Consider the following 27,190-nt stretch of genomic DNA (forward strand, 5'->3'; position numbering starts at 1 on the left):
TTTCTTTGAGGGAGAGGTTTTGCTGATATCTTGGGCGGGCATAGTGAGAGTCAAGTGAAAGACTTTTGTATGCAAAACCTATCACTCCCCTGTTTCCTGGCAGTGTAGGAAAACTTGCCAGAGGCTTGTAGGAACTGTACAACTTTTGTGCTGAGGAGAAAAGTACCTGGAACTGTTTGTTTTGGTTTTTTTTCTTCTGAATTTTGATACTGTCTGCTTTTGCAGCAGTCAGGGTTTTGGCCCAGTGGGGTTGCAAACCAGAGACACAGCTGAAGTGTCCTTATCACTGAATGGAAGTCAAGGACTGGTTGCTTTGCTACTATTTTTTTTTGCTGACTTGTTTAAGGTTACTATTTTTGTTTTAGTACCGCTGGACAATGCTATTCTGACCAGCTTAGCAGCTTTATTGAAAAGACTATCTACCTGCATACAAACCGAATAAAAAAATAAGATTATTTGTTTGCACAGTAATGGTAGTGATTTTGTTTTGATTTTTCTCTTTCTTGCCATTGTATTGGAAAGAGGGTGAATCCGATCCTGCAGGGTGGCTCCGGTCCGGGCCACACGTCAAGGTGCTATCTTGTGGCAGTCACTGTGAGTGCTAGGGAACCCTATCCGGTGCTACAGTAGACCACAACGCATGAATTGGTGAGGGAGGTAATGGTTCTGGGGCCGTTTGATAACAGATGATCAGATTTGATATAATACCTGGAATAAGTTTACAAAGGAAATCTAATACAACAGCACTTAACTTTAAAAAAACGAAGACCAAGATAACATGAGGAGAATGGTAAAAAAGAAACTTAGAGGTGCAGCTGAAAAAGTCAAAAATATGCATCAGGCACAGATGTTATTTAAAAATACCATTTTAGAAGCCCAAACTAGATATATTCCATGTATTAAAAAAGGAGAAAGGAAGACCAAATAGCAGCTAGCGTGGTTAACGAGTGAAGTGAAAGAAGCTATTAGAGCTAAAAGAGAATCCTTCAGAAAGTAGAAGAAAGATTCAGCTGAAAATAATTGTAAACAGCACAAGAGGACCTGCAAAGGACGTGGAAGTAGTGGGACCGTTGGGAAACAGCGATCACAATATGATCAAGTTCAAAGTTGAAGTAGGAATACCGAAGGGAAAGAGAACCACAGTGACAACCTATAACTTCAAGAAAGGAAACTACGAAGTAATGAGGGTAATGGTAAGGAAGAAACTTAGGAACAGCAAGCCTGGTCTTTATTCAAGGACACGGTGAGCGAGGCGCAAAATCTGTATATCCCCAGATTCAGAAAAGGGTGCAAAAAGAGCCGAACAAAAGACCCGGCATGGATAACTAAAGAAGTGAAGAAAGCGATACGGGATAAGAAGAATTCATTCAAGAAATGGAAAAAAGGGCAAAACCGAGGAGAACTGGAATGAACACAGGAAGTATCAAAAAGAATGTCACCTCGTGGTTAGAAAACGTCAGACGTGATCAGTGGAGTGCCACAGGGCTCGGTCTTGGGCACGATTCTATTCAACTTATTCATAAGAGACATGACCCAAGGACTTAGAGGAAAGGTATCACTGTTCGCCGCCGCCACCAAACTGTGCAACATAGTAGGTAAGAGCATTTTGCCTGATAATATGATGCAGGACCTATTGCTGCTGGAACGGTGGTCATCAACTTGGCAGCTAAGCTTCATTGCTAAAAAGTGTAAGGTAATGCACCTGGGTAAGAGAAACCCGCGCAGAACTTACGTACTAAATGGTGAGACCTTGGCCAGGAGCACGACAGAACGTGATCTAGGGGTGATCAATAGTGATGACATGAAGGCTGACAATCAAGTGGAAAAGGCTTCCTCCAGGGCAAGGCAAATGATGGGTTGTATCCGTAGAGGTTTTGTCAGCAGGAGACCTGAAGTCATGATGCCGCTATACAGGTCCATGGTGAGGCCTCATTTGGAGTATTGTGTTCAATTCTGGAGGCCACACTACCGGAAGGATGTGCTGAGAATCGACTCGGTTCAGCGAATGGCCACTAGGATGGTCTTGGGGCTCAAGGATCTCACGTATGAATAAATTGCAGCTGTACTCACTTGAGGAACGAAGAGAGAGGGGAGACATGATTGAAACGTTTAAGTACATCACGGGCCGTATCGAGTCGGAAGATGATATATTCTGTCTCATGGGACCCTCGACCACCAGAGGGCATCCGCTGAAAATCAGGGGAGGGAAGTTTCATAGCGACTCCAGAAAGTACTTCTTCACCGAAAGAGTGGTGGATCATTGGAACAAACTCCCACTGCAGGTGATTGAGGCCAGCAGCGTGTCAGATTTTAAGAGAAAATGGGATATTCACATGGGATCTCTAAGGGAGTAAAGTCAGGGGGGCGGGTATTTGGAATGGGCAGACTTGGTGGGCTATAGCCCTTTTCTGCCGTCATTTTCTATGTTTCTAAAAGCAAAAAGAGAATATGAAGAGAGGCTAGCCAAAGAAGCACGAAATTTCAAATCGTTCTTCAGATATGTTAAAGGGAAGTAGCCGGCTAGGGAGGAGGTGGGACCATTGGATGACGGAGATAGGAAGGAAGTGGTGAAGAAGGAGAAAGAAGTGGCAGAAAGACTAAATATGTTCTTTTCGTCAGTATTTACAAAAGAGGACACATCCAACATGCAGGAATCTGAACAAATCTTCAAGGGAGACCAAGCAGAAAAATTAACATCTATGGAAGTAAGCTTTGAAGATGTACGCAGGCAGATAGAAAATTTAAAAGCTGACAAATCACCGGGCCCGGACAGAATCCACCCTAGGGTACTGAAAGAACTAAAGGAGGAAATAGTGGAACTACTACAGCAAGTCTGTAATCTATCCCTGAAAACAGGCGTAATCTCGGAGGATTGGAAGATAGCCAATGTTACACCCATTTTTAAAAAGGGCTCGAGAGGTGACCAAGGTAACTACAGACTGGTAAGTCTGACCTCGGTTCCGGGGAAAATGGCGGAAGCACTGATAAAAGATAGCATCGAGGAGCATCTAGAAAGGAATAAACTTATGATAACAAGCCAACATGGCTTCTGCAAGGGAAGATCATGCCTGATGAACTTATTTCACTTCTTCGAAGGAATTAACAAACGGATGGACAAAGGGGACTCCATAGACATCATATACTTAGACTTCCAAAAAAGCCTTTGACAAGGTACCCCATGAACACCTACTTCGGAAACTGAAGAACCATGGGGTGGAAGGAGACGTACACAGATGGATCAGGAACTGGTTGGTGGGTAGGAAGCAGAGGGTAGGAGAAAAGGGCCACTACTCGGACTGGAGGAGGGTCATGAGTGGTGTTCCACAGGGGTCGGTGCTTGGACCGCTGTTATTCAATGTATTTATAAATGATCTAGAAACAGGGACGAAGTACGAAGTAATAAAATTTGCAGACGATACCAAACTATTTAATGAGGATAGGACTAAAGTGGACTGCAAAGATTTACAAAGGGATCTGAACAAACTAGGGGAGTGGGCGACGAGATGGCAGATGAAGTTCAATGTAGAGAAATGTAAAGTCTTGCTCGTAGGAAACAGAAACCCGAGGTACAACTATACGATGGGAGGGCTGGTAATGGGTGAAAGCAGCCTAGAAAAGAACTTGGGGGTACTGGTAGACAAGACAATGAAACCGTCGGCACAGTGCGCAGCAGCCTCTAAGAAGGCGAACAGAACGCTATTATCAAGAAAGGTATTACAACCAGAACGAAGGAAGTTATCTTGCCTTTGTATTGGGCGATGGTGCGCCCGCATCTGGAGTACTACGTCCAATATTGGTCGCCGTACCTTAAGAAGGACATGGCGATACTCGAGAGGGTTCAGAAAAGAGCGACGAGATTGATAAAAGGTATGGAAAACCTTTCCTATGCTGAAAGATTGGAGAAACTGGGGCTCTTTTCCCTGGAAAAGCAGAGGCTTAGAGGGGACATGATAGAGACTTACAAGATCATGAAGGGCATAGAGAAAGTGGAGAGGGACAGATTTTTCAAACCTTCGAAGACTACAAGAACGAGAGGGCATTCGGATAAATTAAAAGGGGACAGATTCAGAATCAAAGCTAGGAAGTTCTTCTTCACCCAGAAGGTGGTGGACACCTGGAATGCGCTTCCAGAGGGTGTGGTAGGACAGAGTACGGTATTGAGTTTCAAGAAAGGATTAGATGTTTTCCTGAAGGAAAAGGGGATTGAAGGGTATAGATAGAGGATTAATATGCAGGTCCTGGACCTGATGGGCCGCCGCGTGAGCGGGCTGCTGGGCATGATGGACCTCTGATCTGACCCAGCAGAGGCACTGCTTATGTTCTTAAGGAATGTCAAGTCAAATGCAAGGTGCTAATAAGGAAGGCGAAGAGAGACCTTGAAAAGAAGATTGCGCTGGAAACAAAAACATACTGTAAAATATTTTTAGGTATATTAAAAGCAAGAAGCGGGAAAGAGAATCGGTTGGACCGCTAGACATCCGAGGGATAAAAGGAGCTCCCAGGGAAGACAAGGCCATAGCAGAGAAATTAAATAAATTATTTGCTTCAGTCTTCACTAAGGAAGACATGGAGGAGTTACCAGTGCCAGAAATGGTGTTCAATTCTGATGAATCAGAGAAACTCATACAAATCTCTGTAACACTGGATGATGTAATGGTCAGATTGACAAACTGAACAGTAACAAATCACCTGGACCAGATGGTATACATCCCATAGTGCTCAAAGAATTGAAAAATGAACTTTCAGAGCTATTGTTATTAAATTTGTAATTTTTCTTTAAAATCCAGCATAATGCCAGAAGACTGGAGGGTAGAGGTGATCCAAGAAATTATAGACCAGTGAGTGACATTGTTGCTGGGCAAAATGGTAGAGACTATAAAGAATAAAATGACAGAATATATACATAAGTATGGATTAATGAGACAAAGCCAACATGATTTTACTCAAGGAAAATCTTGCCTCACCAATCTACAGTATTTCTTTGAAGGGGTGAATGAACATGTGAATGAAGGTGAGCCGGTTGATATTGTGTATTTGGATTTTCAAAAGGCATTTGACAAAAGTCCTCAAGAAATACTTCTGAGGAAATTAGAAAGTCATGGGATAGGAGGTAATGTCCTTTTATAGAATGAGAACCAGTTGAAAGACAGAAAACAGAGTAGGTTTAAATGGTCAATATTCTCAATGGAGAAGAGTGAAGAGTAAATAGTGGGGTTCTCCAGGGGTCTGTGCTGGGACCGCTACTTTTTAACATATTTAGCATTTAGAGCTGAGAATAACTAGTGAGATAATTACATTTGCTGACGACACAAAGTTGTTAAATCGCAAAAGGATTGTGAGATTGGAAGACTGAGCGTCAAAATGGCAGATGACATTTAATGTGAGCAAATGCAAAGTGATGCATGTAGGACAGAGGAACCCAAACTATAGCTATGTGATGCTTGGTTCTGTGTTACAAGTCACTACCCAGAATAAGGATCTAGGTGTCACTGTTGAGGATACGTTGAAACCTTCAGTTCAATGTGCGGCGGCTGCTAAGAAAGCTAATAGAATGTTAGGAATTATCAGGAATGGAATGGAAAAGAAAGATGAAAATGTTAAAGCCTCAAATACTGTGTGCAGTGAGTTCTGGTCACCATATCTCAAAAAAGATATAGTGGAATTAGAAAAGGTACAGAGAAGGGCAACAAAAATGATAAAAGAGATGGGATGACTTCCCTATGAGGAGAAGCTAAAGTGGCTAGGACTCTTTAGCTTGGAGAAAAGACGGCTCAGGGGCAATATTACAGAGGTCTATAAAATAATGAGTGGAATGGAAAGGGTAGATGTTCACTCTTTCCAAAAATAGCAGGACTAGGAGAATTGCGACGAAGCTACTAAGTAATAGATTTAAAACTGGAAAAAATATTCCTTCACACAATGTATAATTAAACTCTGGAATTTGTTGCCGGATAATGTGGAGAAATCAGTTAGCTTAGCGGGGTTTAAAAAAAGGTTTGGATAATTTCCTAAAAGAGAAGCCAATAAATAGGCCATTATTGAGATGGCTTGGGGAAATCCACTGCTTATTCCTAGGATAAGCAGCATGAAATCTGTTTTGCTACTTGGGATCTAGCTAGGTGCTTGGGACCTGGATTGGCCACTGTTGGAAACAGGACACTGGGCTTGATGGACCTTCGCTCTGTCCCAATATGGCAATTCTTATGTTCCTAGGACCACATATCTGGAACTGGTCTTTGACCCGGGGGCCGCCGTGTGAGCGGACTGCTGGGCACGATGGACCACTGGTCTGACCCAGCAGCAGTAATTCTTATGTTCTTAACAGTTTTACCTGCCTATCTGAGACAACTATCTATATATTGCCTGTTCAGGAAAAAACTAAACACATATCTCTTCTCCCAGTAGACTCAACTTTTTCCCAGCCCTCTTCATGTCACGGACTGTCATCCCTTAAACTAAACTGGCAATATTAGTCTCGCTTCTCAATAACACTATACCACAAATCTTGCTGTAAGCCGCAATTATTTCCTGTTGAAAATTGTGGGATATAAGAAGTTATATTGTATTGTTCCTCTCACCCTCCCCCTGTGCCACCAACCTTCCTCCCTCTCACCCCTTCCCCCCCATGCCACCAACTTTCCTCCTTCTCACCCCTCCCCCCATGCCACCAACTTTCCTCCTCCTTACCCCTTCCCACCCCCTGTGCCACCAACTTTCCTCCTTCTCACTCCTTCCCTCCCCCTGTGTCACCTACTTTCCTCCTTCTCACCCCTCCCCCCATGCCACCAACTTTCCTCCTCCTTACCCCTTCCCACCCCCTGTGCCACCAACTTTCCTCCTTCTCACTCCTTCCCTCCCCCTGTGTCACCTACTTTCCTCCTTCTCACCCCTCCCCCCATGCCACCAACTTTCCTCCTCCTTACCCCTTCCCACCCTCTGTGCCACCAATCTTCCTCCCTCTCACCCCTTCCCCCCCCATGCCACCAACTTTCCTCCTTCTCACCCCTCCCCCCATGCCACCAACTTTCCTCCTCCTTACCCCTTCCCACCCCCTGTGCCACCAACTTTCCTCCTTCTCACTCCTTCCCTCCCCCTGTGTCACCTACTTTCCTCCTTCTCACCCCTCCCCCCATGCCACCAACTTTCCTCCTCCTTACCCCTTCCCACCCCCTGTGCCACCAACTTTCCTCCCTCTCACCCCTTCCCCCCCATGCCACCAACTTTCCTCCTCCTTACCCCTTCCCACCCCCTGTGCCACCAACTTTCCTCCTTCTCACTCCTTCCCTCCCCCTGTCATCTACTTTCCTCCTTCTCACCCCTTCCCTCCCCCTGTGCCACCAGCTTTCCTCCTTCTTACCCCTTCCCTCCCCCTGTCACCTTCTTTCCTCCCTCTCACCCCTTCCCCCCCATGCCACCAACTTTCCTCCTTCTCACCCCTCTCCCCATGCCACCAACTTTCCTCCTCCTTACCCCTTCCCACCCCCTGTGCCACCAACTTTCCTCCTTCTCACTCCTTCCCTCCCCCTGTGTCACCTACTTTCCTCCTTCTCACCCCTTCCCTCCCCCTGTGCCACCAGCTTTCCTCCTTCTTACCCCTTCCCTCCCCCTGTGCCTCCCCTCTGCCACAGAGACATCTGAGTTAGCGTAAGGCAGCATGTGGGATTTGCTGCCAATACCACAGCCCGAAGATGCTAATATGGTCGAGATTCTGCGCGGGAAAGGGAATTCTGCAGAAATTCTGCATTGTGCAGTTGCGCAGAATTCTGCCAGGAGTTTCATATATCAATAATCAGAGAAACAGAAACCTGCTTAATAATACAGCGTATTGTGTAGATTCTCAGCATCAGGTTGGACACAGCCCAGACAAGAAATCAGACAGTTATAAAAAAAATTTTAAAAATCTCAAAATTGCACAATTCCCCCTTAGCTCAGCTGTTTCAGAGTTCCAAATTTCTAATCTCAGGTTAATAGACCTCCATAAATCCAGTCAGATAAACAGACCCCAGGAGAGTGATGGCAAATTTCAATGCTGCTAATAAGTATATTGTTACTGTTTCACGGAAGTCCTATTATTAAGTTTCCTCTAAACAACCCCCCCCCCCCAACATCCATTTATCAACTTACACTACCTGAATTTCACATGCTGTGCAATGTATTGAATAAGCCCAGTCAGTCTTCAAAGGCTTGGAACTAGCTGGCTAAATGGACTTCCCTGGGGAAGATGGAAAGGATTGTGTTATTACCTGGCAGGATGCTGCTGGTGGACGCCACTCGCTGGATTGCCACAGTCTGCCCTGTGCCTAGACTGTACTCTTCCATCCTCTCAAAATCAATTGTGTACGGTTTGTTATCAAAGAATATATCCAGTTGCTTGTTTTGCTGCCTCCACGCCTGTTCAATGAAGGTGCTGGCAGCTGCAGGGTATGGCACTGCCCGAGTCGGCTGCTTATACCACACCCAGTGTACCCCTTTCTGCAGCTCTTCTTGCTTCTCCTGCAAAACTCTGTTCAGCAGCCTCATCAAGTCTCTTGAGGCATAGATAGGGTATTCGAGGAAACCGTGGATGGTAGCTGTGCTGCAGTCCAGGGAAATGTGCACTGCATGCTTCCGCTGGAGATATGTCAGATATGTCTGGTACTGCTTAGGCAGCTGTTGCAAGCAGCCATTTTCCACCCTCTCCTCCTTCACCCTCGAATGAATTTCCTGTTGCAGATGAGCAGCAATTTCATCCATGTCACAGTCCTTGCTGGAGATGATGGTAAGCTGGGCCTCACTGCCATCTTGCATAGCATCCTTTATAGAAGCTTCTAGTGCCACCTCCAAGCCATCACCCTGAAGTGCTGAAGGCAAGCAAGCCTCCTGCTGGTAGGACTGTAGTGAGATTTCCAAGACTTTGCGGACTTCCTCATCCTCCTCCTCTAAACTCTGGGTTCTGACATCCATGGAGCGTTGGATAGCAAAGAGCAGCTGAGCTTCTTCCTCAAGGTCATCTACCCTAGCGTTATGGGCGAGGGACAGCTGAATGGCACGTTCCAAGTCTTTGTCATCATCTTGGCCACAGTCTGCTAGGTTATTCCATTCCTTCCCACTGTCAAGTGGAAACATTTCCTTGCTTGCTACTTCAGGGTTGAGATCACTGGCTGGGGCTTCGCTGGCTATCTGGTCAGTGTAAAGGTCCAAGTCCTTGGTCTCCTCTTCCCAAGCATTTGTAAGTGGCTCAGAAGCTGCTCCTTGTGTGAGCAAAGCTGAAGGCTCTCTGTGCCCAGTACTCCCAGTCAACGACGACGGCTCAGACATCTCATCTTCCATTTTAATGGTTGCCACAAAATTCTTAATTTTCTCTGCAAATAAACATAATAGACAACAGTATTGTCAGGTGCTGATACCATAATAATCTGAAAAAGCAGTCAGAAAAATTAAACATTACTACACAATCAAAGATATTTTTATTCTGTGGTGAAGCTGAAGAGCGGGGGTGCTGGGTAGACAGCATTACATACCTAGGTCTGGTACACTGACATTGTTTAATGTGATTTCCGGATCTTTCCTAATGTAAGTACACGGGAGGGAATTCCTTTCAAAGTTCGGCGAAGCCATTAGAGGATTCTGGGAATCTAAATCATGCTGAAGAATAAATACAAGAAGGTACGTTTAGTTATCTAAAACTACTACTACTTATTTCTAAAGTGCTTCTAGATGCACTCAGTGCTGTGCATTAAACGTATAAGAGACAATCCCTGCTCAATAGAGCTTACAATCTAATTTAAACAGACAAACAGGGGTTAGGGAATTTCACACAGAGGGGAAGATAAAACAGGTATGGGCACTTTACAAGTTAAAAGCAACCTCGAAAAAGTGGACTTTTAGCCTAGATTTGAATACGGTCAGAGACAGTGCTTGATGTACTGCTCCGGGCATATAGTTCAGCAAGACATGAGGGACAGAGTCTGGAGTTGGCAGTAGAGAAGAAGGTCTAGATAAGAGAGACTTACCTGATGAACAGGAGCATAAGAGATACTGAGGAGCTGCAGACTGAATGCACTTTAAGTTAGTAAGAGGAGTTTGAAATGTACGCGGAAACGGATGGGAGCCAATGAAGTGACTTGAGGAGAGGGTAGTATGAGCCTAGCAACACTGGCGGAATACGTGCAGCAGAATTTTGAATGGATTGAAGGGGAGAGAGATGGTTTAGTGGAAGACCTGAGAGAAGCATGTTGCAGTAATCTAGGCGAAAGGTGATAAGGGTTTTGGTAGTTCAGATTTTGGTGATATTATACAGAAGGAAATAACAGGCTTTAGTGGTCTTTTGCATTTGGAAAGATAGAGAGAGAAAAGTCAAAGATGACTCCGAGGTTGTGAGTTGACAAGACAGAGAAGATCAGAGTGTTATCCACAGAAACACAGAATGGGGGAAGAGGAAAGGTGGGTTTAGGTGGAAAGATAAGCAGCTCAATATCGGCCTTGTTCAGTTTTAATGTAAATCATATTTTATTGATGTACCATCAGCAAATACACAACACCAAACAGGAGTACAAGAAAGGCGAGAACACCAAAAGTACAAGAACAATTTTCAAATAAACCCAAGGACAAACCCCCACCCACTCCCAAATGCAATCACATCCTCCCCTCCAGAAGCACCCCCGAATCCCTACCCATACCCCCAAACTAGCAGAGAAAACAGAAAGACTGCTGAGCAGGCTGTGTTCTTATGCCACCCAGCCAGCACCAAACTGGACACCCTCGCCCCCAACCACTCCCCCTCACAGAATCAAACCCCTCCCTACCCAACGAACATACCCTCACCAGATCATCCACACCCACCATCCTCACTCAGCCAAACAGGATACCATCCAACCCGGGGAAACTGCCAAGGACATACTGTATCATCAGCTAAAAGGAATTTAAGACCAGACCTCTGACCTGAGGGGACAGCGATTGAATATAGGAGTTCCAGGTCTGCAGAAAAACATTTTTCCGCTTGAAGGATAAGCTGGCATTGCACTGCTCCAAAAGCATCAAATTATGAAAGCGATTCCTCCAAGCCCAGTAAGCAGGTGCGGTCGCTTGCATCCAAACGCAAAGTATAATCTTCTTTCCTATAACAGCAGCTTTCCGGATCAGCATCCGATATCCCTGAGCAGGCACTCGCAAAGATTCATATCTATCTAAAAGCAAGCCTACCGGCGACATCGGAATAGAGTGGCCAATAAGCCGCTCCAGGAAGTGGAGTATAGCCCTCCAAAAAACTTTCACTTGAGGGCAACCCCAAAATGCATGAAAAAAAGAATTGCATCCCAGTTGACATTTAGGGCAGGTCGGGGAAGAAATGCCCCCAGCTTTGTGTACCCGCTCTTGGGAAAAATATGCTCGATAGATCACTCGAAATTGACATTCCCTCAGTTTGGCGCTGATAGAAATAGAGGAAATACGATTAATAAGGGAAGGGAAATTCAAAGACTCAACAGGTATGCCCAAGTCCCTCCCTCAGCGGTGCTCCAAAGCCTCATAAGACTTCCGAGGAGCAATACAGCGCAAAGCATGCAACGCAGACACCGTCAAGCCACTAGCATGAAACTGGGCAAAAAAAGAGACGAAATTGGTGTCCCAAACGAAACCTTAAGCCCGGGCGAGCCAAGGACTCCACATAATGATGAATTTGTTTATAGGCAAATAAACCCCCCACCCACAAGGAATGAAGCATGGGAAAAGCTCCCCAAGATTTCATAGCCCCCTCAGCGTCCAATAAATGTTCAAGAAGAAGCAACTCCTCTCCAGTCCATCGCACAAAGACAGGGTTATCACAGCCAGGCAGGAACTGCGGATTACCCCGTATAGACAACTGATCCAAAACCTGAGGGTCTCCCCCCAGCATCCCAACCAAGGCCTTCCAGCAAAAGCGCCAAGACCGAAGAAGAAAACTGGATCGGAGTGCGGGTGGACAAGAGAGGGATGGGCATCTGGGACAATGAAAACAAATGCCAGGGATGAAAAAGAGCAGTTTTGAAGTCCCGAAAAAGATAATCATCGCTCCATAAGCACCAGTAACCCAAGAAACGAAGCAAGCAAGCCAAATTAAACATGCCAATATCCGGAAGTCCCAAACCACCGAACCTCCCTCATCCAAACAAATAAGAGAGCAAGATCCGAGACTTCTTACCCTGCCAGAGGAAACGAGTCAGCTGTGTATGAAGCTGTTGAAGATCTCAACGTCGAAGACAAAGGGGCAGCAGCTGGAGTACGTACAGCCAGCGGGGAAAACAACCATCTTATACAATTGGACCCTACCGTAGAAGGAAAGAGGCAGGGACATCCACTGCCCGAAGACGTACCCCCCTCCGCACCCTCCCCCCCGCGCTAACAGCCCCCAAACCTCCACCCCACCAAACTAACCTTTTCTTTTGGCCAGACGGGTCTTGCTCGCCCAGCCGGCAAGCCCGTCTCGTCAAAATGAGGCGGGCCCGCCCCTTCCCGGCCCATCCCGCCGAAGCCTAAGGCCTGATTGGCCTAGGCTCTAGGCATTTTGTTGGCCTACATTGTAAGCGTCTCTTCCTCTACTAGGGAGACGCGTAGGGCCGCCTAGGTTCGCCTAAAGCCCTTAGGCGTCTTGCGGGCCTCCCTAGGCTCCCGGAGGCGCCTTCAATATAGGCGGCCTTCCTGGGGAGCATTTTTTAAAAAAATGTGCATCCCGATTGGCTGATTAGACAGCTGTAGGACGCCTACAGCTGCCTAAAATCGGGACGCACTTTGTAGAATCAGGGCCTAAATGCGCACATAAGCCCTGGATATTGAAAACTGGCAAGTGCTCAAAAGAGTAGAGAACACTTTATCCGAATATTGTTTGTTTATTAAGAACTTTATATACCACATATCAGCCTAAAAGGATCTAAGCGGACAGTAAATGGCATGAATGGACATACTGGTCTTTTTTTGCTTTCATTTTTCTCTGATTCTAAATCACTCCATTAAAAATTTGATAAAATACTAATCATAAATTCTAAGCTTTTTACAGTAAAATTTTTTAAGAGGGGTCCAGTTAAACTATTAATAACAGAACTTTACTTACATGAAACAATAGGATAGTGGGGAGAAATACAATTAAGGATAATAACATGGGGAAAGGGAAAAATCCATTTTAGTATAGAAAATGAGCTTGGAAAGTCCAATAGATGAATTAACAGTCATATGCATCTTTAAATAAGAAGCTTTTGAGGTACTAGTCACATTTAGATTAATTTGCTGAATTACTGAGGAAGATTTCTAGTAAATCCATCTCGAGCACTCTACACAGCTTACACGTATGATTTACTGCTCTGTCTGACTCACTGTGTTCACGGCATCAAAACCTACTAATCTTCTTTTCCTTCACCAAAGTTCGATTTGATGCTAACAGGTGTTGTTCCACTTGTCTGGAACCAGCCCTTAATCAAATCTCAGCAAAATTACTAAGTTCATTATTATTCCCTGATCTTCTTGAGTTGATCGTTCCCAAAGGCTTTGATTAGAGTTTAGAGAAATGACACTGATGAGAAGGGATCGTCCCTTGTTTAGTATTCCAGAAGTTTCTCTGCAGTTAAAGTGAACTCCTGTGCAGTTACATTTTCTTCAGTAAAATACTGTGTATATAAGCCATTTTTTCAGAGAATTCTGGCTCTTATCAGGTTTTTAGAAAAATATTGAAAAATTACCTGTTTGCAAATTTTATAAGAACATAAGAATTGCCGCTGCTGGTCAGACCAGTGGTCCATCGTGCCCAGCACTCCGCTCCCACAGCGGCCCTTAGGTCAAACACCAGTGCCCTAACTGAGACTAGCTTTACCTGCATACGTTCCGTTCAGCAGGAACTTGTCTAATTTGTCTTAAATCCCTGGAGGGCGTTTTCCCTTATAACAGCCTCCAGAAGAGTACTTCAGCTTTCTACCACTCACTGAGTAAAGAAGAACTTCCTTACGTTTGTACGGAATCTATCCCCTTTTAACTTTAGAGACTGCCCTCTCGTTCTCTCCACCTTGGAGAGGGTGAACAATCTGTCTTTATCTACTAAGTCTATTCCCTTCATTATCTTGAATATTTCGATCATGTCCCCTCTCAGTCCCCTCTTTTCAAGGGAGAAGAGGCCCCGTTTCTCTAATCTCTCACTGTATGGTAACTTCTCCAGCCCCTTAACCATTTTAGTCGCTCTTCTCTGGACCCTTTCGAGTAGTACTGTGTCCTTCTTCATGTACGGCGACCAGTGCCGGACGCAGTATTCTAGGTGGGGGTGTACCATGGCCCGATATAACGGCATGATAACCTTCTCCGATATGTTCGTGATCCTCTTCTTGATCATTCCTAGCATTGTTCACCCTTTTCGCTGCCGCCACGCATTGCGCGGACGGCTTCATTGACTTGTTGACCAGTATTCCCAAGTCTCTTTCCTGTGGGGTCACTCTGAGTACTGCACTGGACATCTTGTATTCGTGTGTAAGATTTTTGTGCCAACATGCATCACCTTACACTTATCCACGTTAAACCTCATTTGCCATGTCGCAGCCCATTTCTTGAGCGTGTTTATGTCATGTTGCAGGCCTTCGCAATCCTTCTGTGTCTTCACTACTCTGAATAACTTCATATCGTCTGCAAATTTAATCACCTCGCTCATCGTACCAATTTCCAGGTCATTTATAAATATGTTGAAGAGCACGGGTCCAAGCACCAAATCCTCCGGCACTCCACTGGTGACGCTTTTCCACTCCGAGTATTGTCCATTTACCCCCACTCTCTGTTGTCTATCTGCCAACCAGTTTTTAATCCACGTATTTCACCCTCAATTCCATGGCTCGCAGTTTTTCAAAGTAGTCATTCATGTGGGACCTTGTCGAACACCTTCTGAAAATCCAGATATACAATGTCACCTGGGCCACTCTTGTTTATCTGCCTGTTTACTCCCTCGAAGAAGTGCAGCAAGTTTATCAAGCAAGATCTTCCTTTGCTGAAGCCGTGCTGGCTGGTCCTCATCAGATTGTGTCCGTCTAGGTCAGTGGTTCCCAAACCTGTCCTGGGGGACCCCCAGCCAGTCAGGTTTTCAAGATATCCCTAATGAATATGCATGAGAGAGATTTGCATATAATGGAAGTGACAGGTATGCAAATCTCTCTCATGCATATTCATTAGGGATATCTTGAAAACCTGACTGGCTGGGGGTCCCCCAGGACAGGTTTGGGAACCACTGGTCTAGGTGATCAATGATGCGGTCCTTTATCGGTGACTCTACCATCTTTCCCGGTATCGAGGTCAGATTCACTGATCTGTAGTTTCCTGGATCTCCCCTCGTACCTTCCTTGAAGATCAGCGTAACATTCGCCACTTTCCAGTTTTCTGGAATCCTTTCCGATTTAATCAACAGATTGGCTATTAGTTGGAGCAATTCAGCTATAGCTCCTTTCAGTTCCTTGATTACCCTCGGATTGATGCCATCCGGTCCCACTATGCTTGTATAGTGCTTTTTTTTTTAACTTCCTAGAACTGAGAGGTATGGCAGTATACAAGTGGATTTTTAGGTTATATTATGCTTTTATGATTTTGTGTCTTTCTATGAAATTCCTGATTGTAGGTTCATGTTAATTATATTTTATATCTGTAAACCACTGAGAAATAAGTATGGCTTAGTAAACTTGGCCTGCAACTTCAATTTAACTAGCAACATCTTTTCCAAGTTTTGGTTCCTAGGGAGGAGGGCCATGCTGCACAGGTAGAATTTCCAGCCCAGGCTGGGGAGAAGGAGATGGGAGAGAGAAAGTGCCAGACTTCCCCAACTGAAATCAAGAATCATGATGGCAGGGTGAAAGCCGACAACTGCTGCTGCAATGATTCAGCTGAACTGGAAACAGATAAAGAGCAGGTGGAAAACTCCCAGGTGAGAATAAAGACTCTTAAAGCTCAATCTCAGTCAATGTGCAATCAGCTTCAAGCCCAAATAAGCAGAACGAAACTACAAGGTCAAACAAATTAACTAAATAACTGTATAGACTGGTCAGCATATGAAGAATAAGTTACCGCAGAAATAGAACCAGGGCAGAAGTTGCTTCCCCACAGATTTGAGAGTATTTTCAGCTGAAAAGGTCATTCCCTGTAACCCAGTACCTCAGTGTCGAGCGGTGTCCACTGCATTCTTCCAGCTATCACACACTGGAACCTAGACTCCACCTGCCGAAGCAGCTGCTGTCCACGTTCATCCGAGAGAAAACGAGAGACCCCTGCAAGGCGCAGGGACACTGGGTGCGAGATCAAGCTCCCAATTAATGTCCGGAGTAGTTCTGCAGCAGTCTGGCATGCTAATGGATCCCCGCTGATCTGTGTAAGTGTAAGGAAACAAAAAAACAAAAAAAAAAGTGAAAGCCAGCTCCACTGCTAATGCATACAGGTGAGAGACAGCATCCCAACTGAATTATGAGAGAGAAAAGGTCACTCTGGTCTTTAAAGGAGAGGTAACTGGACAGCTGATGAAGCTCAACAGTAAAGAATGACTCATCCCCCATCCCCTCACCGTTCCTCACATCTCCCTGCTCAAAGCAGAATGATGAGATTATGCAATTCATGGGCCTAAGGCATTGCAAATAACATTTTAAGTGTATAGGAAAAAAAAAAAGAGACAAGAGGCAGCTATGCCACTAATGTATACAAGTATGAGAGCATAGAGACTGTGAAAGACATCATCCCCACTGAATTATGAGAAGCAAGGCAAATCATAGGTTGCATACGTAGGAGTTTCGTCAGCCGTAAACCTGAAGTCATTATGCCACTGTATAGATCCATGGTGAGACTGCACCTGGAATACTGTGTGCAATTCTGGAGGCCACATTACCGCAAGGATGTGCTGAGACTGGAATCGGTCCAGAGAATGGCCACCAGGATGGTCTCAGGACTCAAGGAGCTCCCATACGAGGAGCAGTTAGGGAAGTTGCAGCTCTACTCACTCGAGGAACGTAGAGAGAGGGGAGATATGATCGAGACATTCAAGTACCTCACAGGTCGCATCGAGGTGGAAGAGGATATCTTCTTTTTCAAGGGTCCTGCGGCAACAAGGGGGCATCAGTGGAAAATCAGGGGCGGGAAACTGCACGGTAACACTAGGAAGTTCTTCTTCACCGAAAGGGTGGTTGATCGCTGGAATAGTCTTCCACTTCAGGTTATTGAGGCCAGCAGCGTGCCAGATTTTAAGGCCAGATGGGACAGACATGTGGAATCTATCCGCAAAGATAGATAGGGAGGGTCATTGGAGTGGGCAGACTTGATGGGTCGTGGCCCTTATCTGCCGTCTATTTCTATGTTTCTATATTTAAGATATCTCAGTTTCATGGGAAGAACACCTTTAAACTCACCAGAGACTTTTTCTTTCTATGGGACAAACTGATCCAAAATGGTGACCAATGTAACATAGTAGATGATGGCAGATAAAGACCCGAATGGTCCATCCAGTCTGCCCAACTTAATTCAATTTAAATTTTTTCTTCTTAGCTATTTCTGGGCAAGAATCCAAAGCTCTACCCGGTACTGTGCTTGGGTTTCTACTGCCAAAATCTTTGTTAAAACCTACTCCAGCCCATCTACACCCTCCCAGCCATTGAAGCCCTCCCCAACCCATCCTCCACCAAATGGCCATATACAGACACAGTGCAAGGCCAGCCGAAGGGAGAACACAGTGCAAGGCCAGCCGAAGGGAAAACACAGTGCAAGGCCAGCCAAAGGGAAAACACCGTGCAAGGCCAGCCGAAGGAAAAACACAGTGCAAGGCCAGCCGAAGGGAGACTGTAGGAGCTGTGCCTAGTCCTGAGCACAGGGTAGAACAGTCCTGAGCACATGGTGCTAGCAGGGGAAGAGGCGAGAGCTAACTCCGCCCACCTCCGACATCACCAGCCAAACTCCCCCCATAAAAGGGGACGAGCCAACGGCAGAGAGTCCACAGTGCAAGGCCAGCCGAAGGGAGACTGTAGGAGCTGTGCCTAGTTCTGAGCACATGGTAGAACAGTCCTGAGCACATGGCAGCACAGTGAGCGGAGCAGGGAGCAGAGAGTGTGCTAGCAGGAAGGAGCGGAGAGAGGAGCAGAGAAGGCGGTGCTAGCAGGGGAAGAGGCGAGAGCTAACTCCGCCCACCCCCGACGTCACCAGCCAAACTCCCCCCATAAAAGGGGACGAGCCAACGGCAGAGAGTCCACAGTGCAAGGCCAGTCAAAGGGAGACTGTAGGAGCTGTGCCTAGTCCTGAGCACTTGGTAGAACAGTCCTGAGCACATGGCAGAACAGTGAGCGGAGCAGGGAGCAGAGAGTGTGCTAGCAGGAAGGAGTGGAGAGAGGAGCAGAGAAGGCGGTGCTAGCAGGGGAAGAGGCGAGAGCTAACTCCGCCCACCTCCGACATCACCAGCCAAACTCCCCCCATAAAAGGGGACGAGCCAACGGCAGAGAGTCCACAGTGCAAGGCCAGCCGAAGGGAGACTGTAGGAGCTGTGCCTAGTTCTGAGCACATGGTAGAACAGTCCTGAGCACATGGCAGCACAGTGAGCGGAGCAGGGAGCAGAGAGTGTGCTAGCAGGAAGGAGCGGAGAGAGGAGCAGAGAAGGCGGTGCTAGCAGGGGAAGAGGCGAGAGCTAACTCCGCCCACCCCCGACGTCACCAGCCAAACTCCCCCCATAAAAGGGGACGAGCCAACGGCAGAGAGTCCACAGTGCAAGGCCAGTCAAAGGGAGACTGTAGGAGCTGTGCCTAGTCCTGAGCACTTGGTAGAACAGTCCTGAGCACATGGCAGAACAGTGAGCGGAGCAGGGAGCAGAGAGTGTGCTAGCAGGAAGGAGTGGAGAGAGGAGCAGAGAAGGCGGTGCTAGCAGGGGAAGAGGCGAGAGCTAACTCCGCCCACCTCCGACATCACCAGCCAAACTCCCCCCATAAAAGGGGCGAGCCAACGGCAGAGAGTCCACAGTGCAAGGCCAGCCGAACGGAGACTGTAGGAGCTGTGCCTAGTCTTGAGCACATAGTAGAACAGTCCTGAGCACATGGCAGAACAGTGAGCGGAGTAGGGAGCAGAGAGTGTGCTAGCAGGAAGGAGTGGAGAGAGGAGCAGAGAAAGCGGTACTAGCAGGGGAAGAGGCGAGAGCTAACTCCGCCCACCCCCGACATCATCAGCCAAACTCCCCCCATAAAAGGGGACGAGCCAACGGCAGAGAGTTCACAGTGTAAGGCCAGCCGAAGGGAGACTGTAGGAGCTGTGCCTAGTCCTGAGCACAGGGTAGAACAGTCCTGAGCACATGGCAGCACAGTCCTGAGCACATGGCAGCACAGTGAGCGGAGCAGGGAGCAGAGAGTGTGCTAGCAGGAAAGAGCGGAGAGAGGAGCAGAGAAGGCGGTGCTAGCAGGGGAAGAGGCGAGAGCTAACTCCGCCCACCCCCGACATCACCAGCCAAACTCCCCCCATAAAAGGGGACGAGCCAACGGCAGAGAGTCCACAGTGCAAGGCCAGCCGAACGGAGACTGTAGGAGCTGTGCCTAGTCCTGAGCACTTGGTAGAACAGTCCTGAGCACATGGCAGAACAGTGAGCGGAGTATGGAGCAGAGAGTGTGTTAGCAGGAAGGAGCGGAGAGAGGAGCAGAGAAGGCGGTGCTAGCAGGGGAAGAGGCGAGAGCTAACTCCGCCCACCTCCGACATCACCAGCCAAACTCCCCCCATAAAAGGGGCGAGCCAACGGCAGAGAGTCCACAGTGCAAGGCCAGCCGAACGGAGACTGTAGGAGCTGTGCCTAGTCTTGAGCACATAGTAGAACAGTCCTGAGCACATGGCAGAACAGTGAGCGGAGCAGGGAGCAGAGAGTGTGCTAGCAGGAAGGAGTGGAGAGAGGAGCAGAGAAGGCGGTGCTAGCAGGGGAAGAGGCGAGAGCTAACTCCGCCCACCCCCGACATCATCAGCCAAACTCCCCCCATAAAAGGGGACGAGCCAACGGCAGAGAGTTCACAGTGCAAGGCCAGCCGAAGGGAGACTGTAGGAGCTGTGCCTAGTTCTGAGCACATGGTAGAACAGTCCTGAGCACATGGCAGAACAGTGAGCGGAGCAGGGAGCAGAGTGTGTGCTAGCAGGAAGGAGCGTAGAGAGGAGCAGAGAAGGCGGTGCTAGCAGGGGAAGAGGCGAGAGCTAACTCCGCCCACCCCCGACGTCACCAGCCAAACTCCCCCCATAAAAGGGGATGAGCCAACGGCGCGCAGCCGAGCGGCAAAGGTGCTCGCCTTAGCGAGAGTGCCTTTGCGCAGGGCCTCAAGAAGGGCCTCAAGGAAAGGCTCCGGATAACCGCCAAGAAGGAAACGAGAGCGCGGATCAGTAGAGGAGGAAGGAGAAGGAGAGCAAGGCAGGGAGGCGAACAAGGCGCTAGGAGCGCCGGAGCACGAGGGAGACTTCGGGGCAGAGGCAGGACAAGCTCCGCCCACCCCCAACCACGTCAGCAGCTCGCGACTGGGCTCCTCCATTAAAGGAGGAGAGCTAACGGCGCGCAGCCGTTCGGTGCGCGGCGTAAGCGAGCGGCAAAGGCGCTCGCCTTAGCGAGAGCACCTTTGCGAAGAGCCTTAAGAAGAGCCTAATCTTTACCTATTCTTTAAACTTTATTCTAAACTTTCACCCTAACCCACAGGCAGACACCCTCTCAAATACCCTAATCTTTAAAAACTCTATTCTTTAAACCTTATCCTAAAATTTCACCCTGACTCACAAGCAGACACCCTCTCAAATACCCTAATCTTTCAAACTCTCACTCTGATCTTTCAATCTCTCACTCTGACTCACAGACAGATATTTCTTCTAACTCTCTAACTTACTCACTATCAGGCAGACCTCAGCTACAACTTGGTTATGGCAGGGAGAACAAGAAGCGCCATGTCTGCAATCAAGACCAACTATCTGGTAACTGGGGGGACCCAGAGGGCGACCACGGTATGCGTGCAGAAGGAGGAGGACCCAGGACTGTGGACAGAGGTCTCCGTGCAGACCGAGATCATCCCCCTCCCTCCCCTGTTCTCCACAGTCTCTACACAGACAGAGGAGGTCGACCAGCTAGACGGAGACATCATGCAGGAACTTAGGAGTCTCAGGGAGGAGGTGAAATGCCTGAGAAGCATCCGAGAGGATGAGGCCTACATTGACGGAGTCGTCCAGGAGCTGTCCCAAATCACTGAGCTGGCCCAAGACATGTCCTCCCTCGCGACACCCAAATCACCAGCTTTGAAACCAACAATTGGGGTACAGGAGATGGCTGGAGACGCTGACTCCTGGCAGCTGGTGATATCCTCCACGGGCAAACACCGGAGATCCCACCCCCCTCTTTCAATCTCTTCACCCTCTTCTTCTTTTTCTCACCAACAGGGCAGCTTTACATCCACCCCACAACTCACCCTGAGGAAGAGATTCCAGATCCTACAGGTAGAAGATGTCGACAAGGAGCAGGAGGATGCCGACAAGGAGCAGGAGGTAGTCCAGCGCATGGCTCCAACTCCGGGACAACTGATCAGCTCCCCCCCAAAGAAGCGCAGAGTAATAGTCATTGGGGACTCCATGCTGAGGGGCACCGAGGGACCAATCTACAGATCAGATATGCAGTCAAGAGAGGTTTGCTGTCTGCCTGGAGCCAGGGTCCGAGATGTCACCACCTGTCTTGTCTTGATAGGCTTCTCAAGCCCCAAGATCACTTCCCCATGGTCCTCATCCACATTGGCACAAATGACACTGCTAAGAACACCCCAGAGAACATAACTAGAGACTTTGGAGCCCTGGGTGAGAGGCTGAAGCAGACAGGAGCGCAGGTGGTCTTCTCCTCGATCCTCCCAGTTAGAGACAAAGGAAGTGCCAGGGATGAGCGTATACTGAGGACTAACGAGTGGCTTCAAGGATGGTGCCGGGAAATGAACTTTGGATTCCTGAACCATGGAGAGGCGTAGCAAGGACTTCAGGGACCAGACGGACTCCATCTGACCAGCAGGGGTAAGCACGTCTTTGGACACCGACTAGCCCGCCTGCTTCGTAGGGCTTTAAACTAGGTAAGTCGGGGGAGGGTACCCACTCAGATACAAGTGCAGTAAGGAACGATCCTGACGAGGTGAGTCGAAACTCTGATTCTAAGTCCAAAGTAAGTGCCCCCATTGCATCAATTCTCTAGGAGTCACACTACCCCAGGTGGGAAACTCCCCACAGGGACTTAGCAATCACAGGGTATGGAGGGCTATGTATGTTAATGCACACAGTTTAGGCAATAAGATTCTAGAATTAGAGACCGAAATAATGAATGCCGACCTTGACGTGGTGGCAATATCCGAAACTTGGTTCACAGACTCTCATGGATAGGATATGGCTATACCGGGATACAACTTATTTCGGCAGGACAGAGAGGGAAAGCCAGGGGGAGGGGTGGCACTATACATTAAAGAAGACATCAAAACGACCAGAATCACAGATGTCAAGTACATCGGGGAATCCCTCTGGGTGAACCTGGCCAGAGGCAGGGAAAAATGCCTGTATCTTGGTGTAGTATATAGAACTCCAAGACAACTGGAAGACAAAGACTCTGAATTAATTGAAGACATAGAGAATATCACTCTACGGGGAGATGCTGTTCTGCTAGGGGACTTCAACATGACTGACGCAGATTGGAACTCATACTCAGCAACAACCAGCGGCAGCAGGAGACTGTTAACATCCATAAATACCATCAAATAAATGGTATTGGAACCCACTAGAGCCCAGGCGATCCTGGACCTGGTACTCATCAATGGGGATAGCGTCTCGAAAGTCTCGGTAGGAGATATGCTAGCCTCCAGCGACCACAACATGGTGTGGTTCTACCTCAGGAAAGGTTTCCCTAGATCAAACACGAAAACAAAAAGTACTCAACTTCCGAGGCACTGACTTTGAACGCATGGGAGATTTCGTCCACCGGACAATGCAGAACCAAGCTACGACCGATGATGTGGAAGCTATGTGGTCATCCCTGAAATCTACCATACATGAAGCGACAAGCCTCTACATTAAATTAGTACACAAACGGCGGAGAAACAACAAACCCCAATGGTACTCTGCAGAAATCTCGCACCTCATCAAGGAGAAGAAAAAAGCATTTATTTCCTACAAACGAACGGAGACTAGAGAAGCTAAACTAGAACATAGGGTGAGGTCTGCAGCGGTCAAAACGGCAGTTAGGGAGGCCAAACTTAGAGTGGAAGAGACTCTGGCAAAGAACATGAAGAAAGGGGACAAATCCTTCTTCAGGTATATTAGTGATAGGAAAAAGAACACAGACGGGATAGTACGCCTTAGAAAACCAGATGGGAACTGCGCAGAATCAGATTCCGATAAAGCAGAACTACTGAATGAATACTTCTGCTCGGTCTTCACCTGCGAGGCACCGGGGCACGGTCCGCAGTTGCAGGCAAGGCCCAGCGTGGAAGACCCGTTTCAGAATTTCGAGTTCACACCTGGCGACGTCTACTATGAACTGACAAGACTAAAGGTGAACAAAGCCATGGGACCGGACAATCTACACCCCAGGGTGCTCAGTGAGCTGCGTGATGTCCTGGCAGAAACGCTATCAGGACTCTTCAATCTCTCCCTAAGTTCGGGGAGAGTCCCCATAGACTGGAAAACAGCTAACGTCGTTCCACTGCACAAAAAGGGTTGCAGGGCAGAGGCTGCAAACTACCGACCGGTGAGTCTCACATCAATAGTATGCAAACTCATGGAAACACTAATCAAACGTAAATTAGACGCAATCTTGGATGAGGGGAATCTACGGGATCCCAGTCAACATGAATTCACCATCCTGCCAATCCAATCTCATCAACTTCTTTGACTGGGTAACAAAACAGCTAGACTTGGGAGAATCCGTGGACGTCGTATACCTAGACTTCAGTAAAGCTTTCGATAGTGTCCCGCATCGCAGACTGTTGAGCAAGATGAAATCAATGGGGCTGGGAGAAACACTAACTACATGTGTCAATGACTGGCTGAGTGGCAGACTTCAGAGGGTGGTAGTTAACGGTACCCTCTCTAAAACATCGGAGGTGACCAGTGGAGTACCGCAGGGCTCAGTCTTGGGCCCGCTCCTTTTCAACATATTCATAGAGGACCTAACTCAGGGGCTTCAAAGTAAGATAACGTTATTCGCTGACGATGCCAAACTATGCAATATAGTGAGAGACGGCAATTCACCCGATAGTATGACACAGGACCTACATTTGTTGGAGCTTTGGTCCTTGACCTGGCAGCTGGGCTTCAACGCTAAGAAATGCAAGATCATGCACCTCGGCAGCAGAAATTCGTGCAGAATTTACATCTTGAATGGTGAGACCTTAGCTAGAACTTCAACAGAACGAAACTTGGGAGTGATCATCAGCGCAGACATGAAAATTGCTGATCATGTGGAGAAGGCTTCATAAGGCAAGACAGTTGTTAGGTTGCATCTGCAGGAGTTTCGTCAGCCGGAAGCCTGCAGTCATAATGCCATTATACAGAACCATGGTGAGACCTCATTTGGAATACTGTGTGCAATTCTGGAGGCCTCACTACCGAAAAGATGTGCTGAGAGTAGAGTCGGTGCAACGGATCGCCACCAGGATGGTCTCGGGGCTCAAGGATCTATCGTATGAGGAAAGGCTGAAAAATTTGCAGCTGTACTCACTCGAGGAACTTAGGGAGAGAGGAGACATGATCGAGACGTTTAAGTATATTACCGGCCATATCGAGATGGAAGAAGAGATTCTCTTTCTCAAAGAACCCTCAGCCACAAGAGGGCATCCGCTCAAACTCAGGGACGGGAAATTTCATGGCAACACCAGGAAATATTTCTTCACCGAGAGAGTGGTTGATCCATGGAACGAGCTCCCGGTGCAGGTGATCGAGGCAAACAACGTGAAAAAATTTAAGAGCAAATGGGATGCCCATGTGGGATCCCTTAGAGGGTAAAGCCAAGGGAACCTGTCACCAGGAGTGGGATCCCTAGGATAGTAGACTTGGGGGTGGGTCAGTAGAGTGGGCAGTCCTGATGGGCTATGGCCCTTATCTGCCGTCATCTTCTATGTTTCTAAACCGTGCAAGTCTGCCCAGTACTGGCCTTAGTTCAATTTTTAATATTATTTTCTGATTCTAGATCCTCTGTGTTCATCTCACGCTTCTTTGAACTCTTGTCACCGTTTTCTACTCCACCACCTCTCTCGGGAGCAAATTCCAGGCATCCACCACCCTCTCCGTAAAGTAGAATTTCCTAACACTGCCTTTGAATCTACCACCCCTCAACCTCAAATTATGTCCTCTGGTTTTACCATTTTCCTTTCTCTGGAAAAGATTATGTTCTACGTTAATACCCTTCAAGTATTTGAACGTCTGAATCATATCTCCCCTGTCTCTCCTTTCCTCTAGGGCAGGGGTGTCCACACTTTTTGGGCTTGCGAGCTACTTTTAAAATGACCAAGTCAAAATGATCTACCAACAATAAAATTAAAAAAAAAACACAACGCAAACTGTACGCATAGAAAATGTTAATTATCAATCCTATTCCAGGGTTTTTCAAAGAGGTCAAAGCAGATGACTCTATGCACTATCACCTCAGTAACAACCATACAAAAATAGACAAATATACCCCCCTCCCTTTTTACTAAACCACGATAGCAGTTTTTAGAGCGCAGGGAGCTGCGCTGAATGCCCAGCGCTGCTCTCGACGCTCATAGGCTCCCTGCGCTAAAAAACTCTATTGCGGTTTAGTAAAAGGGGACCTTAGTGTAAAATATAGACAGCAGATATAAATTCAGACACATTTTGATCACTAAATTTAAAATAAAATCATTTTTCCTACCTTGTCTGGTGATTTCATGAGTCTCTGGTTACACTTTCTTCTTCTGACTATGCATCCAATCTTTCTTCCCTTCTTTTAGCCTGTATGCTTCCTCTCATCCAGACCTCGTTCCCTCCCCCAACTTTTCCTTCCTCTCTCCCTGCCCTTTCTTTCTCTCTGCCTCCCTTTCTTTTTTTTCTGTTTCTCTTCTTTCCTTCTGTCTCCCTGCCTGCCCTTTTTCTTTCTTTCTCCCTGCCCTCCCCCAAGCCATTGCCATCGGGGACTAGGACCCAAACCGCCACCAATATCAGGCCCCAAACCGCCACCAATAACAGGCCCGAAAGCCGACGCCACCCCAAGCTCTCCCTGCTTCTGCCGACCAGCATTCCTCTCCCCGACGTCAATTCTGCCGTCGAGGAGAGGAAGGCTGATTGGCCCAAGATCGCGATCGACCTATTGGAGGAAATGCTGCCGGGTCCTGCCTTCGCGGAAACAGAAAGTAGGCAGGACCCGGCAGCAAGAAGAGCAAATGCTTCACTAACCTGTCTCCCGCCTTAGCCCATAGTGAACGCTTGCTTCAGGGCTCTCAACATGTGCGTCCCGGCTTCCCTTCTCCCCCCCCGGACATAACTTCCGGTTTCGGAGGGAAGAGAAGGGAAGCTGGCACGCACACGTTAGAGCCACGGAGCATAAGTTCGCTATGGGCTGAAATCTCCAAGCCGGTTCTTTTTAATGTTCAGCAGCAGCGGCAGCAGCAGATGACAGCTGGGCGGATCGCCCAGCTAAAAGGCCCTAGAGAGAACACTGGAGAGGAAGGCTGATCGGCCCGGTAGATCAGGACAGCAACACGAGTCTATCATGGAGCCCAGGATGGGCGCGATCGACTCGCGTTGCCTTCCTGAGCTACTGGTCGATCGCGATCGACGTGTTGGGCACCCCTGCTCTAGGGTATACATATTCAGGGCTTCCAGTCTCTCCTCATACGTCTTCTGGCACAAGCCTCCTATCATTTTCGTCACCCTCCTCTGGACCGTTTCAAGTCTTCTTACGTCCTTCGCCAGATACGGTCTCCAAAACTGAACACAATACTCCAAGTGGGGCCTTACCAATGACCTGTACAGGGGAATCAACACCTTCTTCCTTCTACTGGCTATGCATCTTTTTATACAGCCCAGCATACTGCTGGCAGCAGCTACTGCCTTGTCACACTGTTTTTTCGCCTTTAGATCTTCGGACACTATCACCCCAAGGTCCCCGGGAACTTTCCTGCCTCATTCAAACCCCAACCAATCGGGTTTGAAGACCTACTATATAAAGACAAACTGCTGACCTCACAGTATACCCTGAAGAACGCCATGACACGATGGC

The 27,190-nt window shown here is 47.6% G+C and overlaps 1 protein-coding gene across 3 annotated transcripts in view; it reads right to left on the bottom strand.

Annotated features, from left to right (window-relative positions):
* Positions 1 to 27,190, bottom strand: part of PARP10 (poly(ADP-ribose) polymerase family member 10) — a 183,996-nt gene that overhangs the window by 44,018 nt on the left and 112,788 nt on the right. For all 3 annotated transcript variants that reach the window (XM_033934016.1, XM_033934015.1, XM_033934017.1), the window contains 3 exons: positions 16,120 to 16,329; positions 9,501 to 9,624; positions 8,244 to 9,341 (listed from right to left, as the gene is read on the bottom strand). In XM_033934016.1, coding sequence (XP_033789907.1) covers positions 8,244 to 9,341; positions 9,501 to 9,624; positions 16,120 to 16,329 — 1,432 coding nt within the window. The remainder of the gene's footprint in view (positions 1 to 8,243; positions 9,342 to 9,500; positions 9,625 to 16,119; positions 16,330 to 27,190) is intronic.

The sequence above is a fragment of the Geotrypetes seraphini genome, chromosome 2 (assembly GCF_902459505.1).
Source record: "Geotrypetes seraphini chromosome 2, aGeoSer1.1, whole genome shotgun sequence".
In the NCBI taxonomy this organism is placed as follows: Eukaryota; Metazoa; Chordata; class Amphibia; order Gymnophiona; family Dermophiidae; genus Geotrypetes; species Geotrypetes seraphini.